General features: G+C 38.4%; 1 protein-coding gene across 2 annotated transcripts in view; it reads left to right on the top strand.

Moving 5' to 3' along the window:
• The window catches only part of LOC128664166 (protein mono-ADP-ribosyltransferase PARP12), a 380,066-nt gene that overhangs the window by 315,051 nt on the left and 38,849 nt on the right, over positions 1–26,166 (top strand). For both annotated transcript variants that reach the window (XM_053718923.1, XM_053718922.1), the window contains exon 12: positions 12,783–12,913. In XM_053718923.1, the coding sequence (XP_053574898.1) occupies positions 12,783–12,913 (131 nt within the window). The remainder of the gene's footprint in view (positions 1–12,782; positions 12,914–26,166) is intronic.

The raw sequence follows: 26,166 nt of genomic DNA, 5'->3' as shown, positions 1-26,166 counted from the left end.
ACCAGGAGGGGCAAAGTTTCCCAAACCTCAAAATGCCTATAAATACACCCCTCACCACACCCACAATTCAGTTTTACAAACTTTGCCTCCCATGGAGGTGGTGAAGTAAGTTTGTGCTAGATTCTACGTTGATATGCGCTTCGCAGCAGGCTGAAGCCCGGTTTTCCTCTCAGAGTGCAGTGAATGTCAGAGGGATGTGGAGAGAGTATTGCCTATTTGAATACAATGGTCTTCCTCTAGGGGATCTATTTCATAGGTTCTCTGTTATCGGTCGTAGAGATTTCTTCTCCTACCTCCCTTTTCAGATCGACGATATACTCTTATATACCATTACCTCTACTGATTCTCGTTTCAGTACTGGTTTGGCTATCTACTATATGTAGATGAGTGTCTTAGGGTAAGTAAGTCTTATTTTATTTATGACACTCTAAGCTATGGTTGGGCACTTTATATGTAAAGTTCTAAATATATGTGTTTAAACTTATATTTGCCATGATTCAGGATAATCAGTATTCCTTCATTCAGAGTGTCAGTTTCATTATTTGGGATAATGCATATGAATAAATAATTTTTTTCTTACCTTAAAATTTTCAATTGACTTTTTTCCCTGCGGGCTGTTAGGCTCACGGGGGCAGAAAATGCTTCAATTTATTGCGTCATTCTTGGCGCAAACTTTTTTGGCGCAAAATTCTGTCATTTCCGGCGCCATAGTTGACGCCAGAAGTTTGTTCGTGGTTGCGTCATTTTTTGACGTATGTATGTTACAGACGTTTTTTTGCTCCAAAAAATGTGGGCGTTGTTTTTGACGTCAGAGGATGTGGCGTCATACTTGGCGCCAAAAAATATGGGCGTTGTATTTGGCGCCAATAATGTGGGCATCATACTTGGCGCCAAAAAATGTGGGCGTCATTCTGGTCTCCACCTTTTTTTCACATTATTTAAGTCTCACTTTTTCATTGCTTCTGGTTGCTAGAGGCTTGTTTATTTTGCATCTTTTCCCATTCCTGAAACTGTCATTTAAGGAATTTGATAATTTTGCTTTATATGTTGTTTTTTCTATTACATATTGCAAGATGTCTCAACCTGACCCTGGATCAGTATCTACTTCTGGAAAGACGCTGCCTGATGCTGGTTCTACCAAAGTTAAGTGCATTTGTTGTAAACTTTTGGTAACTGTTCCTCCGGCTGTAGTTTGTGTTAGTTGTCATGATAAACTTTCTAACGCAGATAGTGTCTCCATTAGTAATAATCCTTTACCTGTTGTTTGTCCTTCAACATCAAATGTTCAGGATGTCCCTGTTAATGTAAAAGAATTTGTTTCTAATTCTATTAGAAAGGCTCTGTCTGTTATTCCTCCTTCCAGTAAACGTAAAAGGTCTTTTAAAACTTCTCATATTTCAGATTAATTTTCAAGTGACCGCCATCATTCTGACGTATCTGTTTCTGATGAGGATCTATCTGGTTCAGAAGATTCTGCTTCAGATATTGACACTGATAAATCTTCATATTTATTTAAGATGGAGTTTATTCGTTCTTTACTTAAAGAAGTGTTGATTGCATTAGATATGGAGGAGTCTAGTCCTCTTGATACTAAATCTACTAAGCGTTTAAATTCAGTTTTTAAACCTCGTAGTTATTCCAGATGTTTTTCCAGTTCCTGATGCTATTTCAGAAGTAATTTCTAGGGAATGGAATAGTCTGGGTACTTCATTTACTCCTTCTCCAAGGTTTAAGAAATTGTACCCTGTGCCATCTGATAGATTAGAATTTTGGGACAAAATCTCTAAAGTTGATGGGGCTATCTCTACTCTTGCTAAACGTACTACTATTCCTACGGCGGATAGTACTTCCTTTAAGGATCCTTTAGATAGGAAGCTTGAATCCTTTCTAAGGAGAGCTTATTTATGTTCAGGTAATCTTCTTAGACCTGTTATTTCTTTGGCTGATGTTGCTGCAGCTTCCACTTTCTGGTTGGAGGCTTTAGCGCAACAAGTGTCAGACCATAATGCTTATAGCATTGTTAAACTTCTTCAACATGCTAATAACTTTATTTGTGATGCCATTTTTGATATCATTAGCTATTTTAGCTAGAAGAGCTTTATGGCTTAAATCTTGGAATGCAGATATGACTTCTAAGTCAACTTTGCTTTCTCTTTCTTTCCAAGGTAATAAATTATTTGGTTCACAGTTGGATTCTATAATTTCAACTGTTACTGGGGGGAAAGGAACCTTTTTGCCTCAGGGCAAAAAATCTAAAGGTAAATATAGGGCTGCTAATCGTTTTCGTTCCTTTCGTCAGAATAAGGAACAGAAGCCTGACCCTTCCCATAAAGGAACGGTTTCCATTTGGAAACCTTCTCCAGTCTGGAATAAATCCAAGCCTTTTAGAAAGTGAAAACCAGCTCCCAAATCCGCATGAAGGTGCGGCCCTCATTCCAGCACAGCTGGTAGGGGGCAGGTTACGATTTTTCTTTCATGTAATTAGCAAGAGTCCATGAGCTAGTGACGTATGGGATATACATTCCTACCAGGAGGGGCAAAGTTTCCCAAACCTTAAAATGCCTATAAATACACCCCACACCACACCCACAATTCAGTTTTACAAACTTTGCCTCCGATGGAGGTGGTGAAGTAAGTTTGTGCTAGATTCTACGTTGATATGCGCTCCGCAGCAAGTTGGAGCCCGGTTTTCCTCTCAGCGTGCAGTGAATGTCAGAGGGATGTGAGGAGAGTATTGCCTATTTGAATGCAGTGATCTCCTTCTACGGGGTCTATTTCATAGGTTCTCTGTTATCGGTCGTAGAGATTCATCTCTTACCTCCCTTTTCAGATCGACGATATACTCTTATATATACCATTACCTCTGCTGATTCTCGTTTCAGTACTGGTTTGGCTTTCTACAAACATGTAGATGAGTGTCCTGGGGTAAGTAAATCTTATTTTCTGTGACACTCTAAGCTATGGTTGGGCACTTTGTTTATAAAGTTCTAAATATATGTATTCAAACATTTATTTGCCTTGACTCAGAATGTTCAACTTTCCTTATTTTTCAGACAATCAGTTTCATATTTGGGATAATGCATTTGAATTAATCATTTTTTCTTACCTTTCAAAAATTTGACTCTTTTTTCCCTGTGGGCTGTTAGGCTCGCGGGGGCTGAAAATGCTTCATTTTATTGCGTCATTCTTGGCGCGGATTTTTTTGGCGCAAAAATTCTTTTCCGTTTCCGGCGTCATACGTGTCGCCGGAAGTTGCGTCATTTTTTTGACGTTATTTTGCGCCAAAAATGTCGGCGTTCCGGATGTGGCGTCATTTTTGGCGCCAAAAGCATTTAGGCGCCAAATAATGTGGGCGTCTTGTTTGGCGCTAAAAAAATATGGGCGTCGCTTTTGTCTCCACATTATTTAAGTCTCATTATTTATTGCTTCTGGTTGCTAGAAGCTTGTTCACTGGCATTTTTTTCCCATTCCTGAAACTGTCATTTAAGGATTTTGTTCAATTTTGCTTTATATGTTGTTTTTTCTATTACATATTGCAAGATGTTCCACGTTGCAACTGAGTCAGAAGATTCTTTAGGAAAATCACTGCCGGGGCTGGAGCTACCAAGCTAAGTGTATCTGCTATAAATTTTTGGTATCTGTTTCTCCAGCTGTTGTTTGTATTGCATGTCATGACAAACTTATTAATGCAGATAAAATTTCCTTTAGTACTGTTATATTACCTGTTGCTGTTCCGTCAACATCTAAATTTCAGAGTGTTCCTGATAAACATAAGAGATTTTATTTTTTAAATCCATTTAGAAGGCTATGTCTGTTATTTCTCCTTCTAGTTTACATAAAAGTCCTTTAAAACTTCTCTTTTTTTCAGATGAATTTTTAAATGAACATCATCATTCTGATACTGATAATGGTTCTTCTGGTTCAGAGGTTTCTGTCTCAGAGGTTGATGCTGATAAATCTTTGTATTTGTTCAAGATGGAATTTATTCGTTCTTTATTTTAAAGAAGTATTAATTGCTTTAGATATAGAGGATTCTGGTCCTCTTGATACTGAATCCAAACGTTTAAATAGGGTTTTTAAATCTCCTGTAGTTATTCCAGAAGTGTTTAATCTCCCTGATGTTTTTTCTGAAGTAATTTCAAGGGAATGGAATAATTTGGGTAATTCTTTTACTCCTTCTAAACGTTTAAGCAATTATATCCTGTGCCATCTGACAGATTAGAGTTTTTTGGGACAAAATCCCTAAGGTTTGGGGCTGTCTCTATTCCTGCTAAAATGTACTACTATTTCTACGGCAGATAGTACTAAATTTAAGGATCCTTTAGATAAGAAAATTGAATCCTTTCTAAGAAAAGTTTACTTATGTTCAGGTAATCTTCTTAGACCTGCTATATTTTTACCGGATGTTGCTGCAGCTTCAACTTTTTGGTTAGAAGTTTTAGCACAACAAGTAACAGATCATAATTTTATAGCATTATTATTATTCTATAACATGCTAATAATTTTATTGGTGATACCATCTTTTGATATCATTAGTGTTGATGTCAGGTATATGTCTCTAGCTATTTTAGCTAGAAAAGCTTTATGGATTAAACTTGGAATGCTGATCTGTCTTCTAAGTCAACTTTGTTTTCCCTTTCTGTCCAGGGTAATAATCATTTTTTCGTTCTTTTTTTCATAATAAGGAACAAAAGCCTGATCCTTCATCCTCAGGAGCGGTATCAGTTTGGAAACTTTTTCCAGTTTGGAATATATCCAAGCCTTATAGAAACCTATAGTCAGATCCTAAGTACCCATGAAGGTGCGGCCCTTTTTTCCAGTTCAGCTGGTATGGGGCAGATTACGTTTTCTTCAAAGGAATTTGGATCAATTCCGTTCTCAATCTCTGGTTTCAGAACATTGTTTCAGAAAGGTACAGAATTGGCTTCAAGTTAAGGCCTCCTGCTAAGAGATTTTTTTCTTTCCCGTGTCCCAGTTAACACAGCAAGGCTCAGCATTTCTGAAATGTGTTTCAGATCTAGAGTTGGCTGGAGTAATTATGCCAGTTCCAGTTCTGGAACAGGGACTAGGGTTTTATTTTATCTCTTCATTGTACCAAAGAAGGTTAATTCCTTCAGACCAGTTCCGGATCTATCAATATTGAATCGTTATGTAAGGATACCAACATTCAAGATGGTTACTGTAGGACTATTCTGCCTTTTGTTTAGTAAGGGCATTATATGTCTACAATAGATTTACAGGATGTGTATCTGCATATTCCGATTCATCCAGATCATTTTTAGTGTCTGAGATTCTCTTTTTAGACAAGCATTACCAGTTTTGTGGCTCTACCGTTTGGCCTAGCCTCAGTTCCAAGAATTTTTTTCAAAGATTCTCGGTGCCCTTCTTTCTGTATTCAGAGAACGGGGTTTTGGTATTTCCTTATTTGGACGATTATCTTGGTATTTGCTCAGTCTTCTCATTCGAAGAATCTCATGCAAATCGATTTGTGTTGTTTCTTCAAGATCATGGTTGGAGGATCAATTTACCAAAAAGTTCATTGATTCCTCAGTCAAGGGTAACCTTTCTGGGTTTCCAGATAGATTCAGTGTCCATGACTCTGTCTTTAACAGACAAAAGACGTCTAAAATTGATTTCAGCTTGTCGAAACCTTCAGTCACAATCATTCCCTTCGGTAACCTTATGCATGGAAATTCTAGGTCTTATGACTGCTGCATCGGACGCGATCCCCTTTGCTCGTTTTCACATGCGACCTCTTCAGCTCTGTATGCTGAATCAATGGTGCAAGGATTACACAAAGATATCTCAATTTATATCTTTAAAAACCGATTGTTCGACACTCTCTAACGTGGTGGACAGATCACCATTGTTTAATTTAGGGGGCTTCTTTTTGTGCTTCCGACCTGGACTGTAATTTCAACAGATACAAGTCTCACAGGTTGGGGAGCTGTGTGGGGATCTCTGACGGCACAAGGAGTTTGGGAATCTCAGGAGGTGAGATTACCGATCAATATTTTGGAACTCCGTGCAATTTTCAGAGCTCTTCAGTTTTGGCCTCTTCTGTAGAGAGAATCGTTCATTTGTTTTCAGACAGACAATGTCACAACTGTGGCATACATCAATCATTAAGGAGGGACTCACAGTCCTCTGGCTATGAAAGAAGTATCTCGAATTTTTTTGGTTTGGGCGGAATCCAGCTCCTGTCTAATCTCTGCGGTTTATATCCCAGGTGTAGACAATTGGGAAGCGGATTATCTCAGCCGCCAAATGTTCCATCCGGGCGAAGGGTCTCTTCACCCAGAGGTATTTCTTCAGATTGTTCAAATGTGGGAACTTCCAGAAATAGATCTGATGGCGTCTCATCTAAACAAGAAACTTCCCAGATATCTGTCCAGATCCAGGGATCCTCAGGCGGAGGCAGTGGATGCATTTTCACTTCCTTGGAAGTATCATCCTGCCTATATTTTTCCGCCTCTAGTTCTTCTTCCAAGAGTAATCTCCAAGATACTGAAGGAATGCTCGTTTGTTCTGCTGGTAGCTCCGGCATGGCCTCACAGGTTTGGTATGCGGATCTTGTCCGGATGGCCTCTTGCCAACCATGGACTCTTCCGTTAGACAAGACTTTCTGTCGCAAGGTCCTTTTTTCCATCAGGATCTGAAATCCTTAAATTTATAGGTATGGAGATTGAACGCTTGATTCTTGGTCAAAGAGATTTCTCTGACTCTGTGATTAATACTATGTTACAGGCTCGTAAATCTGTATCTAGAGAGATATATTATAGAGTCTGGAAGACTTATATTTTTTGGTGTCTTTCTCATCGTTTTTCTTGGCATTCTTTTAGAATGCCGAGAATTTTTTTCAGTTTCTTCAGGATGGTTTAGATAAGGGTTTGTCTGCAAGTTCCTTGAAAGGACAAATCTCTGCTCTTTCTGTTCTTTTTCACAGAAAGATTGCTATTCTTCCTGATATTCATTGTTTTGTACAAGCTTTGGTTCGTATAAAACCTGTCATTAAGTCAATTTCTCCTCCTTGGAGTTTGATTTTGGTTCTGGGAGCTCTTCAAGCTCCTCCCTTTGAACCTATGCATTCATTGGTCATTAAATTACTTTCTTGGGAAGTTTTGTTCCTTTTGGCCATCTCTTCTGCCAGAAGAGTTTCTGAATTATCTGCTCTTTTCTTGTGAGTCTCATTTTCTGATTTTTCATCAGGATAAGGCGGTGTTGCGAACTTCTTTTGAATTTTTACCTAAAGTTGTGATTTCCAACAACATTAGTAGAGAAATTGTGGTTCCTTCATTATGTCCTAATCTTAAGAATTCTAAGGAGAAAGCATTGCATTCTTTGCATGTTGTTAGAGCTTTGAAATATTATGTTGAAGCTACTAAGTCTTTCCGAAAGACTTCTAGTCTATTTGTTATCTTTTCCGGTTCTAGAAAAGGCCAGAAAGCTTCTGCCATTTCTTTGGCATCTTGGTTGAAATCTTTAATTCATCTTGCCTTTGTTGAGTCGGGTAAAACTCCGCCTCAGAGGATTACAGCTCATTCTACCAGGTCAGTTTCTACTTCCTGGGCGTTTAGGAATGAAGCTTCGGTTGATCAGATTTGCAAAGCAGCAACTTGGTCCTCTTTGCATACTTTTTCAATTCTACCTTTTTGATGTATTTTCTTCTGAAGCAATTTTTGGTAGAAAAGTACTTCAGGCAGCGGTTTCAGTCTGAATCTTCTGCTTATGTTTTTTATTAAACTTTATTTTGGGTGTGGATTATTTTCAGCAGGAATTGGCTGTCTTTATTTTATCCCTCCCTCTCTAGTGACTCTTGTGTGGAAAGATCCACATCTTGGGTAATCATTATCCCATACGTCACTAGCTCATGGACTCTTGCTAATTACATGAAAGAAAACATAATTTATGTAAGAACTTACCTGATAAATTCATTTCTTTCATATTAGCAAGAGTCCATGAGGCCCACCCTTTTTGTGGTGGTTATGATTTTTTTGTATAAAGCACAATTATTCCAATTCCTTATTTTATATGCTTTTGCACTTTTTTTATCACCCCACTTCTTGGCTATTCGTTAAACTGAATTGTGGGTGTGGTGAGGGGTGTATTTATAGGCATTTTAAGGTTTGGGAAACTTTGCCCCTCCTGGTAGGAATGTATATCCCATACGTCACTAGCTCATGGACTCTTGCTAATATGAAAGAAATGAATTTATCAGGTAAGTTCTTACATAAATTATGTTTTCAAAGATATTTGGATCAATTCGATTCACAGTCTTTGGATTCAGAACATTGTTTCACAAGGGTACAGAATAGGTTTTAAGGTAAGGCCGCCTATGAGAAGATTTTTTCTCTCACGCATTCCAGTAAACCCAGTGAAGGCTCAGGCATTTCTGAAAGAAGTATCTCGGATACTTGTATGGGCGGAATCCAGCTCCTGTATAATCTCTGCGGTTCACATCCCAGGTGTAGACAATTGGGAAGCGAATTATCTCAGTCGCCAGACGTTACATCCGGGCGAATGGTCTCTTCACCCAGAGGTATTTCTTCAGATTGTTCAAATCTGGGGACTTCCAGAAACAGATCTGATGGCCTCTCATCTAAACAAGAAACTTCCCAGGTATCTGTCCAGATCCAGGGATCCTCAGGCGGAAGCAGTGGACGCGTTGTCGCTTCCCTGGAATTATCAACCTGCTTATATCTTTCCGCCTCTAGTTCTTCTTCCAAAAGTAATTTCCAAAATCCTAATGGAGCGTTCGTTTGTACTGCTGGTGGCTCCAGCATGGCCTCACAGGTTTTGGTATGCGGATCTCGTTCGGATGGCCAGTTGCCAACCTTGGACACTTCCGTTAAGGCCAGACCTTCTATCTCAAGTCCCATTTTTCCATCAGGATCTCAAATCATTAAATTTGAAGGTATGGAGATTGAACGCTTGATTCTTAGTCATAGAGGTTTCTCTGACTCAGTGATTAATACTATGATACAGGCTCGTAAGTCTGTGTCTAGAAAGATTTATTACCTAGTCTGGAAGACTTACATTTCTTGGTGTTCTTCTCATAAATTCTCTTGGCATTCTTTTAGAATTCCTAGGATTTTACAGTTTCTTCAGGATGGTTTGTATAAGGGTTTGTCTGCAAGCTCTTTGAAAGGTCAAATCTCTGCTCTTTCTGTTCTTTTTCACAGAAAGATTGCTAATCATCCTGATATTCATTGTTTTGTACAGGCTTTGGTACGTATCAAGCCTGTCATTAAGTCAATCTCTCCTCCTTGGAGTCTTAATTTGGTTCTGAGGGCTTTACAGGCCCTCCGTTTGAACCTATGCATTCTCTGGATATTAAATTACTTTCTTGGAAAGTGTTGTTCCTTTTGGCCATCTCTTCTGCTAGAAGAGTTTCTGAGTTATCTGCTCTTTCTTGTGAATCTCCTTTTCTGATTTTTCATCAGGATAAGGCGGTGTTGCGGACTTCATTTAAATTTTTACCTAAGGTTGTGAATTCTAACAACATTAGTAGATTAATTGTTGTCCCTTCATTGTGTCCTAATCCTAAGAATTCTATGGAGAGATCTTTACATTCTTTGGATGTAGTAAGGGCTTTGAAATATTATGTTGAAGCTACTAAAGGTTTTAGAAAGACTTCTAGTCTATTTGTTATCTTTTCTGGTTCCAGGAAAGGTCAGAAGGCTTCTGCCATTTCCTTGGCATCTTGGTTAAAGTCTTTGATTCATCATGCTTATGTAGAGTCGGGTAAGTCCCCGCCTCAAAGGATAACGGCTCATTCTACTAGGTCAGTTTCTACTTCCTGGGCTTTTAGGAATGAAGCTTCTGTTGATCAGATTTGCAAAGCAGCAACTTGGTCTTCTTTGCATACTTTTACTAAATTCTACCATTTTTATGTTTTTTCTTCTTCTGAAGCAGTTTTTGGTAGAAAAGTACTTCAGGCAGCTGTTTCAGTTTGATTCTTCTGCTTATAATTTCAGTTTTTTTCATTATAATATTAAAACTTTTTGATTTGGGTTGTGGATTATTTTTTCAGCGGAATTGGCTGTCTTTATTTTATCCCTCCCTCTCTAGTGACTCTTGCGTGGAAGTTCCACATCTTGGGTATCTGCTATCCCATACGTCACTAGCTCATGGACTCTTGCTAATTACATGAAAGAAAACATAATTTATGTAAGAACTTACCTGATAAATTCATTTCTTTCATATTAGCAAGAGTCCATGAGGCCCACCCTTTTTTGTGGTGGTTATGATTTTTTTGTATAAAGCACAATTATTCCAATTCCTTATTTTTGATGCTTTCGCTCCTTTCTTATCACCCCACTTCTTGGCTATTCGTTAAACTGAATTGTGGGTGTGGTGAGGGGTGTATTTATAGGCATTTTGAGGTTTGGGAAACTTTGCCCCTCCTGGTAGGAATGTATATCCCATACGTCACAAGCTCATGGACTCTTGCTAATATGAAAGAAATGAATTTATCAGGTAAGTTCTTACATAAATTATGTTTTTCAGCATTTGCAGGAAACTGAATTGCTTTTTTGTTAGTATCAGAATGCGGAAGATGGCGGCAACTCATGAAATGTGGGGGGTTTTGAAGCCACATTTATTCTTGCAAATCCAGATCTTAGTGTGTTGAACTTTTACAAGAATATATGCGACTCTGAAAAAAGCCGAATCCCATGAGTGACTGCCTTATTCTGATACTTGAATAAAGGCTTGAATGTCATGAAGTCTTGAAATCTTGTAATACAAAACTGAAAGGGCAGAAATTTTAGATATGCTGAAAACGTTCCAACTGTAATTCTCCAGGAAAGGAAAACTTTTCCAGACTTTGTGATAAACTCATCTTGTAACTGGCGTTCTAGCAGGAATCAAAGTGTCTATCATTTGATCTGAAAAACCTCTAAGAGACAAAATCAGACGTTTAATTACAATGCCATCAAACTGAGACATTTGAGATCTTGATGGAAGAAGGGACTTTGAGTGAGGTTTTTTCCTGGAGGAACATGCCAAGGCTTGCTGGTGAACATTTGTACCGGATCTGCATACAAGTGCAATAAGAATAACTTAGGTTCTTCCTGTTTTATCCTGGATAATAAAACAAAAGGAGGAAATATGTAAATCAGATTGAATGACCAGAGAATCACTAGTGCATTTAATAGTGTGGCTTGTGTATCTCAAAATCTCGCACAATACTGGGGTAGCTTGCAATTCAAGCGAGAAGCCATCAGGTCTATGTCTGGCCTTCCCCAACGATTCACAATCTGGTACAATACCTCATGATTCAAGGATCATTCACTGGGGTGACGTTATTGAATACGGTAAAATAATGACATTTGCACCAGCTCTTTTAAGTCAGAGTGTCTAACTGACCTTTCCCCCTGAGAGTTCCTTCCCTTCTTGAGAAGATGGCTACCTCAATGTAGAACAGTTACATTTAAACCAGTAAATATAAAATGACAGTAACCCATATTTTTGGCATTTTCTTTTAAAAATAAGTACCTAATACTGTATGTTATCTGGTGTATATAACTACTGTATGTCCCCAGGCTATGTGAGTCATGTGTATATGTTCATGCTAATAGTCTGTGGGCTATGTGAATCATGTGTACATGTTTATGCTTATAGCCTGTGGGCTATGTGAGTGCAAGTACCTACTTACCTGTCAGCACTCACTCTACCATACTTACCTAGCTGCAGGAGGCCTGAGTAGAAGAAGAGCCCATCTGGTGTAATATGCACTGACACGGGATCTGGATCAGGAGTATGTAGATGAGGCCAGTATGATAAGGCTGCAGGACAAGTCCCAGCGACACCTGAGACAGACTAGTGACAAACTCCTAAAAGGAGATTTACTCTCACTGCGAATTGTACACCTGCACACCCCTCTGTCCTATTCCTGGCTCTCTGTGGGGGTAAATGAGTCTTACTATTATTCTGAGAACCCCTTTCAATCAATGTGTAGTTCAGCACTTCAAGTTTCACCATCACTTCCTGCTAGAGGCAAGAAGTTGAGTAAGGAATCATGGGAAATTGGGAGAGATTAAAGCTCTGTTGTGTAGAGTATTTTACAGTCTCCTGTAGAACGGGACTTTAATCCAATAAAGTGATAGCTTGTGGAATCTCACCATTTTGTGAAAGAGAATTAAGTTTTGAAAAATGATAGTATGACATTTGCATAATAGATGTTACTATTGTGAATAATGTATTATCGCATTTAAATTTAAGGACCAACCAAAACAAAGAACTTTAAAACAGATATCAACATGTTCTTAAAGGGACAGTCTACTCCCAAATTGTTATTGTTTAAAAAGATGGATAATGCCTTTATTACCCATTCCCCAGTTTTGCATAACCAACATGGTTATATTAATTCACTTTTTACCTCTGTGATTACCTTGTATTTAAGCCTTTTCTGACAGCCCCCTGATCACATGACTATTTATTGTCTATTGATTTGCATTTTATCCAATTAGTGCAGGGCGTTAGCACAATGCTATCTATATGGCTCACATGAACTAGCAGTCTCCTGTTGTGTAAAGCAAATAAAAAAGCATGTGATAAGAGACTGTCTTTAGTGGCTTAGAAACAGGCAGAAATGTATTATTCATTTTAAGTTATCTAACTTTTTAAACAATAATAATTCTGGTGTAGACTGTCCCTTTAAAGGGACTTGATACTTAAATGTTGAAGCACTTGAAAGAAAGAAAAATTGATAATGGGAGAAAATTAGAAAGTTGCTTAAAATTGCCTGCAATATCATTTTATCCTACTTTTGTCAATAGTTGGTTAATGTATCGCCTACATCCACTGAGTACATGGATATCCGCAAAATGTTTCTCAAGACTATGCCCCATCAAGCGGTGATGAAAATTAGGAGAATACAGAATCCGTCTCTTTGGAAGTTCTTCCAATTGTAAGTTCACTTTTTCTGTCAATTATGTCTTTGTATGTTTGCTATTTTAGAAAGCCTGAGCCAACAGATGGATATGAACAGAATCACTTGAAATTTAATTCAAAGGTCCATGAAAAACACCTATTTGAAGTTTGTTTTTATTTTTGTTACATTTTTAAACAGTGCTGAATAGGCTTTTTTTTTAAGGGGACAGTCTACCTGAAAATGCTTATTGTTTAAAAAGATAGCTAATCCCTTTATTACCCATTCCAGTTTTGCATAACCAACACTGTTATATTAATGTACTTTTTACTTTGGTGATTACCTTGTATCTAAGCCTCTGCAGACTGCCCCCTCAGTGCTATTTACAAACTTGCATTTTAGCCAATTTGGACTGCTTCATAAATAACTCCACTGGATTGAGCACAGTTATCTATGTGGCACACCTAGCACTGTCTGGCTGATAAAATGCACTGAGATAGAAGGTGTCCTGCAGTGGATTAAAAACAGTCAGAAAGTTAGAGGTTTAAAGTGTTTACTGTGTCTTTAAGTTCTTATTTAAACAAGTAGGAAAATTCTTGACTTTATCGCTTAAAATGTAAAACTCTGCACTCCCCCCAATGTGCTGCATGCAAGTGCAACTAAAAAATGACTATCAGTGAACCAGTAGCGTGTTATTGAATAAGAAAGGGTTAAACAATTAATTTAAGCTATTATGGGGATGAAAGAGGAAGAAAAATCACTACAGAATTGTATTGAACCCATAATCCTTAAAGGGACATTACACTCACACAATTTCTATTATACATATGAGAAAACATTATTTAGACACGTAACAAATATTTTTTGTTATAAAAGAAGTTTGTTAAAATAGTTTAAATTGTTACCGAAGCCATAAGTGTATGTTTCTCTTGTAAGGTGTATCCAGTCCACGGATCATCCATTACTTGTGGGATATTCTCATTCCCAACAGGAAGTTGCAAGAGGACACCCACAGCAGAGCTGTTATATAGCTCCTCCCCTAACTGCCATATCCAGTCATTCTCTTGCAACTCTCAACACGCATGGAGGTAGTAAGAGAGAAGTGGTGAAATATAGTTAGTTTTTTGTCTTCAATCAAAAGTTTGTTATTTTTAAATGGTACCGGAGTTGTACTATTTTATCCCAGGCAGTAAATAGAAGAAGAATCTGCCTGCGTTTTTTATGATCTTAGCAGATTGTAACTAAGATCCATTGCTGTTCTCACATATAACTGAGGAGAGAGGTAACTTCAGCTGGAGAATGGCGTGCAGGTTATCCTGCTATGAGGTATGTGCAGTTAAAAAAATTTATAGAGATGTAAATGCTAGAAAATGCTGCTGATACCGGATTTATGTAAGGTAAGCCTGGATACAGTGATTTAATAGCGACTGGTATCATGCTTACTTTCAGAGGTAATACTCTTATAAATTTACAATATAAAACGTTTGCTGGTATGTTTAATTGTTTTTATATATGTTTTGGTGATAAAACTTTATTGGGGCCTAGTTTTTTCCACATGGCTGGCTTAAATTTGCCTAGAAACAGTTTCCTAAGGCTTTCCACTGTTAGCTGTGGCAGTTTGTTGTGACTGTTAAAATCCGTTTTTTGAATTAAGGGGTTAATAATCATCCATTTGCAAGTGGGTGCAATAATCTGCTAGCTTATTATACACACTGTAAAAATTTCGTTTGATTTACTGCCTTTTTTCACTGTTTTTCAAATTCTAACAAAATTTGTTTCTCTTAAAGGCACAGTACCGTTTTTTATATTTGCTTGTTAACTTGAATTAAAGTGTTTTCCAAGCTTGCTGGTCTCATTGCTAGTCTGTACAAACATGTCTGACATAGAAGAAACTCCTTCATTATGCTTAAAAGCCATGGTGGAACCCCCTCTTAGAATGTGTACCAAATGTACTGATTTCACTTTAAGCAATAAAGATCATATTCTGTCTTTAAAAAATGTATCACCAGAGGAATCTGACGAGGGGGAAGTTATGCCGACTAACTCTCCCCACGTGTCAGCTCCTTTGACTCCCGCTCAAGGGACTCACGCTCAAATGGCGCCAAGTACATCCAGGGCGCCCATAGCGTTTACTTTACATGGCGGCAGTCATGGATAATACACTGTCAGCGGTATTAGCCAGACTACCTGAGTTTAGAGGAAAGCGAGATAGCTCTGGAGTTAGACTAAATACAGAGCATACTGATGCTTTAAGAACCATGTCTGATACTGCCTCACAATATGCAGAAGCTGAGGAAGGAGAGCTTCAGTCTGTGGGTGATGTTTCTGACTCAGGGAAGATCATGCAACCTGATTCTGATATTTCTACATTTAAATTTAAGCTTGAACACCTCCGCGTGTTACTCAGGGAGGTTTTAGCTGCTCTGAATGACTGTGATACAATTGCAGTGCCAGATAAATTGTGTAGACTGGATAAATACTATGCAGTGCCAGTGTGTACTGATGTTTTTCCAATACCTAAAAGGTTTACAGAAATTATTACTAAGGAATGGGATAGACCAGGTGTGCCGTTCTCTCCCCCTCCTATTTTTAGGAAAATGTTTCCAATAGACGCCACCACACGGGACTTATGGCAGACAGTCCCTAAGGTGGAGGGAGCAGTTTCTACTCTAGCAAAGCGTACTACTATCCCTGTCGAAGACAGTTGTGCTTTTTTAGATCCAATGGATAAAAAGTTAGAGGGTTACCTTAAGAAAATGTTTATTCAACAAGGTTTTATCCTACAGCCCCTTGCATGCATTGCTCCTGTCACTGCTGCTGCGGCGTTCTGGTTTGAGTCTCTGGAAGAGGCTTTACAGGTAGCAACTCAATTGGATGACATACTTGACAAGCTTAGAGCACTTAAGCTAGCCAATTCTTTTGTTTCTGATGCCATTGTTCATTTGACTAAACTAACGGCTAAGAATTCTGGTTTTGCTAAGCTGCTTAACATTCCCTTCAAGGGGCAGACCCTATTCGGGCCTGGTTTGAAGGAGATTATTGCTGATATCACTGGAGGAAAAGGTCATGCCCTTCCTCAGGATAGGTCCAAATCAAGGGCCAAACAGTCTAATTTTTGTGCCTTTCGAAACTTCAAGGCAAGTGCGGCATCAACTTCCTCTAATGCAAAACAAGAGGGAACTTTTGCTCAGTCCAAGACGGTCTGGAGACCTAACCAGACCTGGAACAAAGGTAAGCAAGCCAAAAAGCCTGCTGCTGCCTCTAAGACAGCATGAAGGAACGGCCCCCTATCTGGTAACAGATCTAGTAGGGGGCAGACTTTCGCTCTTCGCCCAGGCGTGGGCAAGAGATGTCCAGGATCCCTGGGCGTTGGAAATTATATCCCAGGGATATCTTCTGGAGTTCAAAGCTTCCCCCCAAAAGGGAGATTTCACCTTTCACAATTATCTGCAAACCAGATAAAGAGAGAGGCATTCTTACACTGCGTACAAGACCTCCTAGTTATGGGAGTGATCCATCCAGTTCCAAAGGAGGAACAGGACAGGGATTTTACTCAAATCTGTTTGTGGTTCCCAAAAAAGAGGGAACCTTCAGACCAATTTTGGATCTAAAGATCTTAAACAAATTTCTCAGAGTTCCATCATTCAAGATGGAGACTATTCGTACCATCCTACTTATGATTCAGGAGGGTCAGTACATGACTACAGTGGATTTAAGGGATGTTTATCTTCACATTCGATACACAAAGATCATCATCAGTTTCTCAGGTTTGCCTTTCTAGACAGGCATTACCAGTTTGTAGCTCTTCCCTTCGGGTTAGCTACAGCCCCAAGAATTTTTACGAAGGTTCTGGGGTCGCTTCTGGCGGTCCTAAGGCCGCGGGGCATAGCAGTGGCCCCTTATTTAGATGACATCCTGATTCAGGCGTCAAGCTTCACTATTGCCAAGTCTCATACGGACATAGTGTTGGCATTTCTGAGGTCGCATGGGTGGAAGGTGAACGAGGAAAAGAGTTCTCTAGTCCCCCTCACAAGAGTTTCCTTCCTAGGGACTCTGATAGATTCTGTAGAAATGAAAATTTACCTGACGGAGTCCAGGTTATCAAAACTTCTAAATTCCTGCCAGATTCTTTATTCCATTCCTCGCCCTTCGGTGGCTCAGTGCATGGAAGTAATCGGCTTAATGGTAGCGGCAATGGACATAGTGCCGTTTGCACGCCTACATCTCAGACCGCTCTAACTATGCATGCTCAGTCAGTGGAATGGGGATTACACAGATTTGTCCCCTCTACTAAATCTGGATCAATTGACCAGGGATTCTCTTCTCTGGTGGCTATCTCGGGTCCATCTGGCCAAAGGTATGACCTTTCGCAGGCCAGATTGGACAATTGTAACGACAGATGCTTTCTAGGTTGGGGTGCAGTCTGGAACTCCCTGAAGGCTCAGGGATCGTGGACTCAGGAGGAGACACTCCTTCCAATAAATATTCTGGAACTGAGAGCGATATTCAATTCTCTGAGGTTCATCAGATTTCAGTCGGACAACATCACGACTGTGGCTTACATCAACCATCAAGGGGGAACAAGGAGTTCCCTAGCGATGTTAGAAGTCTCAAAGATAATTCGCTTGGCAGAGATTCACTCCTGCCACCTGTCAGCTATCCATATCACAGGTGTAGAGAACTGGGAGGCGGATTTTCTAAGTCGTCAGACTTTTCATCCGGGGGAGTGGGAACTCCATCCGGAGGTGTTTGCACAATTGGTTCATCGTTGGGGCAAACCAGAGCTGGATCTCATGGCGTCTCGCCAGAACGCCAAGCTTCCTTGTTACGGATCCAGGTCCAGAGATCCCAAGGCGACGCTGATAGATGCTCTAGCAGCGCCCTGGTCTTTCAACCTCTTTTCAATCTGTTTCCACCGTTTCCTCTGCTCCCTCGCCTGATTGCCAAGATCAAGCAGGAGAGAGCATCAGTGATCTTGATAGCGCCTGCGTGGCCACGCAGGACCTGGTATGCAGATCTAGTGGACATGTCATCCTTTCCACCTTGGACTCTGCCGTTAAGACAAGACCTTTTGCTACAAGGTCCTTTCAATCATCCAAATCTAACTTCTCTGAGACTGACTGCCTGGAGATTGAACGCTTGATTTTATCAAAGCGTGGCTTCTCCGAGTCAGTCATTGATACCTTAATACAGGCACAAAAGCCTGTCACCAGGAAAATTTACCATAAGATATGGCGTAAATATCTTTATTGGTGTGAATCCAAAGGTTACTCATGGAGTAAGGTCAGGATTCCCAGGATATTATCCTTTCTCCAAGAAGGTTTGGAAAAAGGATTGTCAGCTAGTTCCTTAAAGGGACAGATTTCTACCCTGTCTATTCTTTTGCACAAGCGTCTGGCAGATGTTCCAGACGTTCAGGCATTTTGTCAGGCTTTAGTTAGAATCAAGCCTGTGTTTAAACCTGTTGCTCCGCCATGGAGCTTAAATCTGGTTCTTAAAGTTCTCCAAGGAGTTCCGTTTGAACCTCTTCATTCCATAGATATCAAACTTTTATCTTGGAAAGTTCTTTTTTTGGTAGATATTTCCTCTGCTTGTAGACTTTCTGAGTTATCTGCTTTACAATGTGATTCTCCTTATCTGATCTTGCATGCGGATAAGGTAGTCCTGCGTACCAAGCCTGGGTTTTTACCTAAGGTGGTATCTAATTGGAATATCAATCAAGAGATTGTTGTTCCATCTTTGTGTCCTAATCCTTCTTCAAAGAAGGAACGTCTATTACACAATCTGGACGTGGTTCGTGCTTTTTTTTTATTTATAATTATTTATTGACCAATTCAACATTCCATTCCATTGGTAAGAACAAAAGAAAAAGAAAATAAGGCAGAATAAGAACATCAGGAGTCCCTAGTACAGTCGATACACTTACTCTTGGTATCACAACACACTTTTTGTCAACACAGTTTTATACATAGATTTAAACAAAACACATTGTTTCCATGCATTTGTAAATGTGTATCTAATTACATTAATGAGAGAAGGAAGATACTTCTGTGGAATCAATAATTGTTACCAAAACCTTATTTGCATGTTGAAATTGGGAATTTTCTTATATCATAAAAATGAGATACAACCAAAAACGAGTCAAAACAAGACAAAACAGAACCACACAAGACACACACAAAAAAAAAAAAAAAATAGTTCTCCGAAACCCCTCTGTCTCCCGTCTCCACACCGACCCCCAATGGCTGACTACCCAGGATATTCGTTATTCGCTATAGCTTGTTCCATATATATTGTACCCCTAAAAGGTGCAATTATCTGTCTCTGCATGTTTTCTGGTATATCAACAATTACACTTTTCCATTTGCAAAAAAATCTCTTGACCTGAGCTTCTGAGTTTACTGACGTATCCATTTGTTCCAAAATAATTTGATTTTGGAGCTTTTGCTTAAATTCTTTCAAACTTGGGGCTTTTTTAGACTTCCAATATTTCAGAATTAAAAGCCTTCCTGTAATGATTATAGTATTCAATTGGCGGATGTTTTTAAGAGCTGTCTCTTCTTGATTAATGAAAAAGAAAACATTCTTATCCGTTATTTGAAAATTACATTGATTAATTTTACTAGCCCAGTTACCTATCTTGCACCAAAATGTTTTAACTTTATAACAGTACCAGAAACAGTGTGCAAATCTGCGCTATTATTCTTACACTTCTGGCAGGGTGTTATAGTTTTATCCCATTTGGCCTTTACCTGTGGAGTAATATAGATTCTATTTATAAATTTAGTATGTGTCTCCCTCCATGAGGTGGAGACTGTTGCTCTATCTATAAGGTTAAAGCTTTCTTGGATTCTTTCTGGCGAAACCCGCCAGTTTTCTGCTAGTTTTTGTAGGTTATTGAAGCCATTATTAGAAATAATCAGCCTATATATTGTTGAGATACTATACCTGCCTGCCTTAAAGAGATTTAAAATAGGTTCTATTGGGTCCCAGGCATCTATCGCCAGATTACTTTGTAGTATTTCCTGTAGATAATGCCTAATTTGTAGAAAGGCATAGAATTCTTTGTTTTTTATCTCATACTCTTGTTTTATTTTAGTAAAGGTCTTACAGGTCCATAATTCTTTATCTATAAATTGATATACCTTGGTAATCCCTTTTTGAGCCCAGGTCTTAAATATACTTGAATCCAGTGCTGGTTTAAAATTAGGATTTCCCAATATGGGTAGATAAATGGAGAAAGAACTATCAATATCGAAAATCTGTAGTATTCTCTGCCATGCAATAATTACCATCTGGACAGTAGGCAGATATTTAATTTTATAAGGCCATTTATCTCTAGGTATATGAAGGAGGGCAGTAAGGGAAAATGGGTATACTAAGACTCTTTCTAACGGCAGAGCTGCATAATAATCAGCTTCAGTCAGCCAGTCTAAGGCAATCTTGCCCATACAGACTAAATTATACATTTCTATGTCGGGTAACGCTAGCCCTCCTTCGGTTCTAAACAGCATGAGTTTCTTGTATGAGATTGCCTTTCTTTTTTCCCCCCATAGGAATTGTATACATTCTTAATATTGGTAGGTTTTGCATTGGGTACAACAATTTGGGAAATAATAGCATCTTAATTAGATTGATTTTGCCTGTCAACGTGAGTTTAAATTTGGCCCACTTTTCCATATATTGTTTTATTTTAAGGAAGATTGGTGGGTAATTAAAATCATACCAGTCTTCAAAATGAGTTGACAGTTTAATACCCAAATAAGTAAAGTGATCTTTTGCTTCTTTAAAAGGGGAGATTTGTAATGAGTCCTTATTTTTATTTAGCCAGTAAATTTCTGTTTTTGTAAGGTTGACCTTGTAGCCTGAAAAGACCCCAAAATCTCGTAGTATTTGATTTAGGGCGGGGATATTTTTTTTTGTATTGGATAATAGTACTAATAAATCGTCCGCATATAGCAATGTTGTTATCTTTCTTTTACCTATTTTAATTCCCTCCAGTTCTTTTCTGAGCTGGATAGCCAGAGGCTCGAGCGCTAGATTAAATAGATAGGGGGACAATGGACATCCCTGCCTTGAACCCTTGTTTAAAGAAAAGTAGTCTGTAGTAGTATCATTGATAATAACTGCGGCAGACGATAAATGATATAATGCTTGTATAAATTGAAAGAAAGGGCCCTCGACTCCATACTTTTTTAATGCTGTAAATAGATGGTCCCAAGTTATGGAGTCGAAGGCCTTCTCTGCATCAATTGATACTATTGCTGCGTCTATGTCTGTAGTATATAATTTCCTTTCTGTTTGTTTTTGATATATATTTAATACTAGCTGGAGTTTGCGTAAATTGCGTGATGAGTTTCGGCCGGCATGAAACCCACCTGGTCTTTGTGAATGAGGGATCCAATGACTTGTTTAAATCTATGTGCCATTATAGACATTAAAAGTTTATAGTCACTATTTAATAGTGAGATCGGCCTATATGAACCTATTTCCTCTGGGTTTTTGTTTTTTTTAAGTATCAGAGTTATAAGTGATGCCGCAAAATATTTTGACCGTAAGTTATTTTTAATAAAAAATTGGTTAAATAAGGAAACTAATAGTGGGGAAATATCCTCCGCAAGTAGTTTATAGAGTTCGGCAGGGAGTTGGTCTGGGCCAGCAGCTTTATTAGCTGCCAATTTTTTAATTGCATTAGTTACTTCAAGTGGAGTGATGGGGAGATTTAGTTCATCCAAACTCGATTTATCTAGCCTTGGGACCCTTATTTTTTCCCAGAACTCATTTTTAGCTTGCGTATCTATTGCTGTCTCTGAGTAGACTTCCTTAAAGTATGTACAGATATAACTTTGAATTGCTGGTTTATTTATAATACGACCTTCTGTGGTCTTAATGGCTGTAATTGGTTCCTTCTTTTTTTTTGCTCTAGTTAGATTGGCTAAAGCTTTACCTGCTTTTCCCCCATGTCTATAGAAAAAAAGTATGCTTTTATTTCACCCCTTATCACTGCCTTAAAAGTCTCCCAGAGTATTTCTGTTTTAACTTCACTTGTTTCATTATTCTGCATGAATTCTATCCATTTTAATCTTATCCATGCCTTAAATTGTGTGTTTGAAACAAGATGCCTGGGAAAAAAAAACCTACCAAGATTAATTTCCTGTGGGTTACAAAATTTAATGTGCAAAGTAATAATGGCATGGTCTGAAATAAGTATTTCTTGTATTTCGGGTTTCAACTCTAAACGCAACATTTTATCACTTACTAAAAAATAGTCTAATCTAGACAATGTGCGATGTGCGTATGATTCACATGTAAATTTTTTCAGGTCTGGATTTTGAATCCGCCAGATGTCGTTAAGATGTAGTAAGTTAGAAAAGTTTTTAAATATTTTCGTTTCTTGTTTACTATTTTTATTTAGTGATGGCTTTAATCTATCTAATGTGGGGTATTTAACTAAGTTTAGATCGCCTGCCACAATTAGATTCTCTGAAAAATGGGGTAGTAGTTTTCTTTGTAACTTTACCCAGAAGGCTTTATCTGTTTTATTAGGGCCGTAAATATTACAAAATGTAAATCTCGTCCCTGCTATTTCAAGTTGCATGATAAGATATCTCTCATCTTGGTCTATCTCCGTATTAAGTACTTTAAATTTAATTTTTTTATGAAACAGAAGAGCGACCCCTTTTTTCCTATTCAAGCACGGTGTACCCACTATTTCGCCTACCCAGTCAGTTTTGAGTTTACCTAGTTCGATTTCATTCAAGTGCGTTTCTTGAAGGAAAGCAATGTCTACTTTATATCTTTTTAACTGTTTTAATATCTTTTTGCGTTTCTGTGGTGAGGTTATCCCCCCCACATTCCAAGAAGCAAGGTTAAGTATATTATTCATTTTTAAATATATAGGTTATCTGACACTAAGATCTTTCCATAAAAAGAGGGGTGTGTAATGGGGGGGGGGGGGGAGAGGAGGGGTTCGGAGAGAACAGCAATAAAAAAAAAAAAAATTAAAAAAAAAAAGACAAAACTCCACCACCAAACAATAAGACACAGTTAAAAAACAATAATACTGAACCGCATCGGGCTCCTTGGCCGAATTCAGCACAATAAACAATATACTTTGACACTCCATATTAACATATTTATAAGTGATTTAATATCATTCTCTTTATTCCTGTTCAATTTAAAGTGCAATGCTTTTCAATTTTGCAAATTCCTTAGCTTCCTCTGGGGTATTAAGTATCTTATTTTCTCCCTCTGTTAAAATCTTAATCTTTGCTGGATAGATGACCGTAGCTTTAATCCCTGCCTGAATTAATTTTGTGCATATTGGGGTTACTTCTTTCCGTTTTTGTGATGTCTCAGATGAGTAATCCTGAAACATTAGGATAGATTTACCTTCAAAAATTAATGGCGCTTTCTGTCTATAGCATTGCATAAATTTTACCTTATCCTGAAAATTTAAAAATCTGGCTATGATCGGTCTTGTTTTAGTTGTTCCATCTGGTAAGGTCTTAGGTGGTCCTAAGCGATGGGCTCTTTCGACTATTAGTGGTAATAAATTAGGTGTTATTCCAAGTCTCTGGGGTATTAACAATGAAACCAGGTGTATTAAATCTTGAGGTTCACTCGCTTCTGGTATGCCCAGAATTCTAACATTATTGCGACGTGAACGGTCTTCTAAATCAGTTAGTTTATATTGTAAGCTTGCTATCTGTGTGTTCTGTTCCTTCATTATGTGCTCTTGCATTATCTTAGCGTCTTCTAGATCGGATATACGTTGTTCCGCTTCATTAAGTCTTAATGTAAATTGTTTAATTTCTATTGTCAAATTATTTATATCTGCTTTGATTTGATCAAATTGTGGTAGCATAAGTTCTGCTATCTGTTTTACTATATCCTGTGATTCTAGGCTGGTAGTGTCTGCTGTATTGGTTGTTAAAGGCAGATTCCCTGCGTTGTCAGTACTAGTTCTATTTTTCCTATCTCTGGCTTTGACTGGCATGTTTGGTGATTGTGTCTTGTAATTGGTGATAAATCTCTCCATATGCAGTAAGTTTAATGCGATGTGTTATTACTTGAAAAGAGAGAAAGATAGGGTAAGAGGCAACAAACAGCAAAAAAATAAGTGCTTAAACAAAAGAACTTGAAAAATAAGAAATTATGGGTACTTGTGTTAGACTGTGTCCTACGTATATATATGTTTTTAACTACACGTGCGCACACGTTCCCTTTTGTACATACAAGTCAATTGTCCTTATAGGAAGAGAAAAAATGGAAGAAAAAACATTGGTAGATAGGGTAAAGATAGGGTAAGAGGCAACAAACAGCAAAAAAATAAGTGCTTAAACAAAAGAACTTGAAAAATAAGAAATTATGGGTACTTGTGTTAGACTGTGTCCTACGTATATATATGTTTTTAACTACACGTGCGCACACGTTCCCTTTTGTACATACAAGTCAATTGTCCTTATAGGAAGAGAAAAAATGGAAGAAAAAACATTCCTTAAGTCTACTTAGTTTAGAAAATAACAAAGCAGCTAATCCAATATCAGATACCCTCCACAAATTTATCTTAATTCTATAGATATTTCCACCCCTGGTAAGCCTAGGTTCCACTCTTCTCAAGCATTCTTATTCTGGGCAGCAAATATGAGTGACTTATAGGGAACCTTTAAGAAGATCTGTGCAATAAAGAGGATTTATATATGCATCATGACATGCAAGAGAGTAAACCCCTCCAAAAGCAAACCTGGCTAAGCAAGTTTCAACTACTCCCAAAATAATATACCTTAATGCTATGTGTAATTTCAAACCTAGTAAGCCTAAGTTTCAATCATTCAGGCCTTCTTATTCAAAACGGTAAATAAATATAAGTGGCCTGTGGAATACTTTTAGTGAGATAAATACAAGGAAAAAAATTTATGCAGGCATAGTGAAATACAATAGGGTAAGCCCATCCAAAGGAAAAAATTTTTTTATTTTTTTTTTATTTTATTTTTTCCTTTTTTTCCCCCTTTTTTTCTTTCCTCTTTTTCCTGTTTTTTTCTTCTTTTAAAAGTTACTATCTCTAGTTAGTGGTGCAGGGTATGTACAACATGTAAATAGATTTTAGCACTTCCTTTTGTTTCTTTGCATTTAACCAACCAATATCATTGCATGTTCAACTCTAATAAAAAAATAAAAAAAAACCACTGCAAACTTTAGATTAAACTCTTTGGAAACAATAAGCAGATGATTATTCAACACAGAATGCAGCCTTATTTTAGTAAGACTGCCATGATTAGGGTTTATCATGCACTCATAAGATCTTTTTTGAAACCTTTTTGTCCCTGTCTATAAATATAGTTGCCAGTTCAATGTGACAGGGCTCTCTACCATTTCCTTTGATTATTACAGCAGATTGTTCCGTAGAGATATCACTCCAGTAGGGCCCTTTATAGATTTTAGCCAAGATTTTAACAGTTAATCAGTTCCTGGGTCTAAGATTAATATTGCTGCAAGTTCCCCAGTATGACAAAGCTCTAATCCACCAGATATTCCATATTGATACACAGCCAAGGCCAATTTACTGCTTTAATCTCCTTTCTATAGACGTTTTGAAAGTGTCTCACTTCTCTGCAGTCTTTCGCCCCTCACCAGCTCTCTTACTAGTGTCCATCAAATTGCGGATGGGCTGTTTTAATTCTGCAGGGACTGTGGAAGATTGCGGCTTTCTTATCTTACAGCGTACCCCCCTCCAGTTACCTTACCAGAGTCCACCAAATCGCGGTTGGGATACCTCTTTGTCACAACAGGTCTCCAGGCTTGTCATACTGCTAGCGTGACCATTTGTGCAGTTCACCACTCTTGAGTCCGTTGTTTTCAGCCGTTTGGTCTCACCGTTGTTTGCACTGTAGCGCTGTGTCTCCTGTGACCTCCTCAGTGATGCCTTTAACCTCGGGCCAGATATCGGTCAGCATAGGCCTGGGGAAGAAGCCTTGTTCCCCTGCGTAAGATCCGGACTGCAAGCTGCTCTCTGCCAGAGCTTTGGTATCCGCCGGCCGTCTAAAGAACCACGGCCCCAAGGATGGCTTGCCGGTGTATTAGGAAGCGGTTGTACTCCTTCCCGCTCTGAGTATCGCCACGCTGACACCATGCGTGGCTCCGCCCCTTCCGCTCCTTCCGAATCACTCAATCAAGCTTAACGTGGTTCGTGCTTTAAAGTTTTACTTACAAGCTACTAAAGATTTTCGTCAAACATCTGCTTTGTTTGTTGTCTACTCTGGACAGAGGAGAAGTTAAAAGGCTTCGGCAAC

This window comes from Bombina bombina, chromosome 6 (genome assembly GCF_027579735.1).
Source record: "Bombina bombina isolate aBomBom1 chromosome 6, aBomBom1.pri, whole genome shotgun sequence".
Taxonomy (NCBI): Eukaryota; Metazoa; Chordata; class Amphibia; order Anura; family Bombinatoridae; genus Bombina; species Bombina bombina.
Note: the sequence above shows the minus strand (reverse complement) of the source record. Positions and strands in the feature narration are given on the sequence as shown.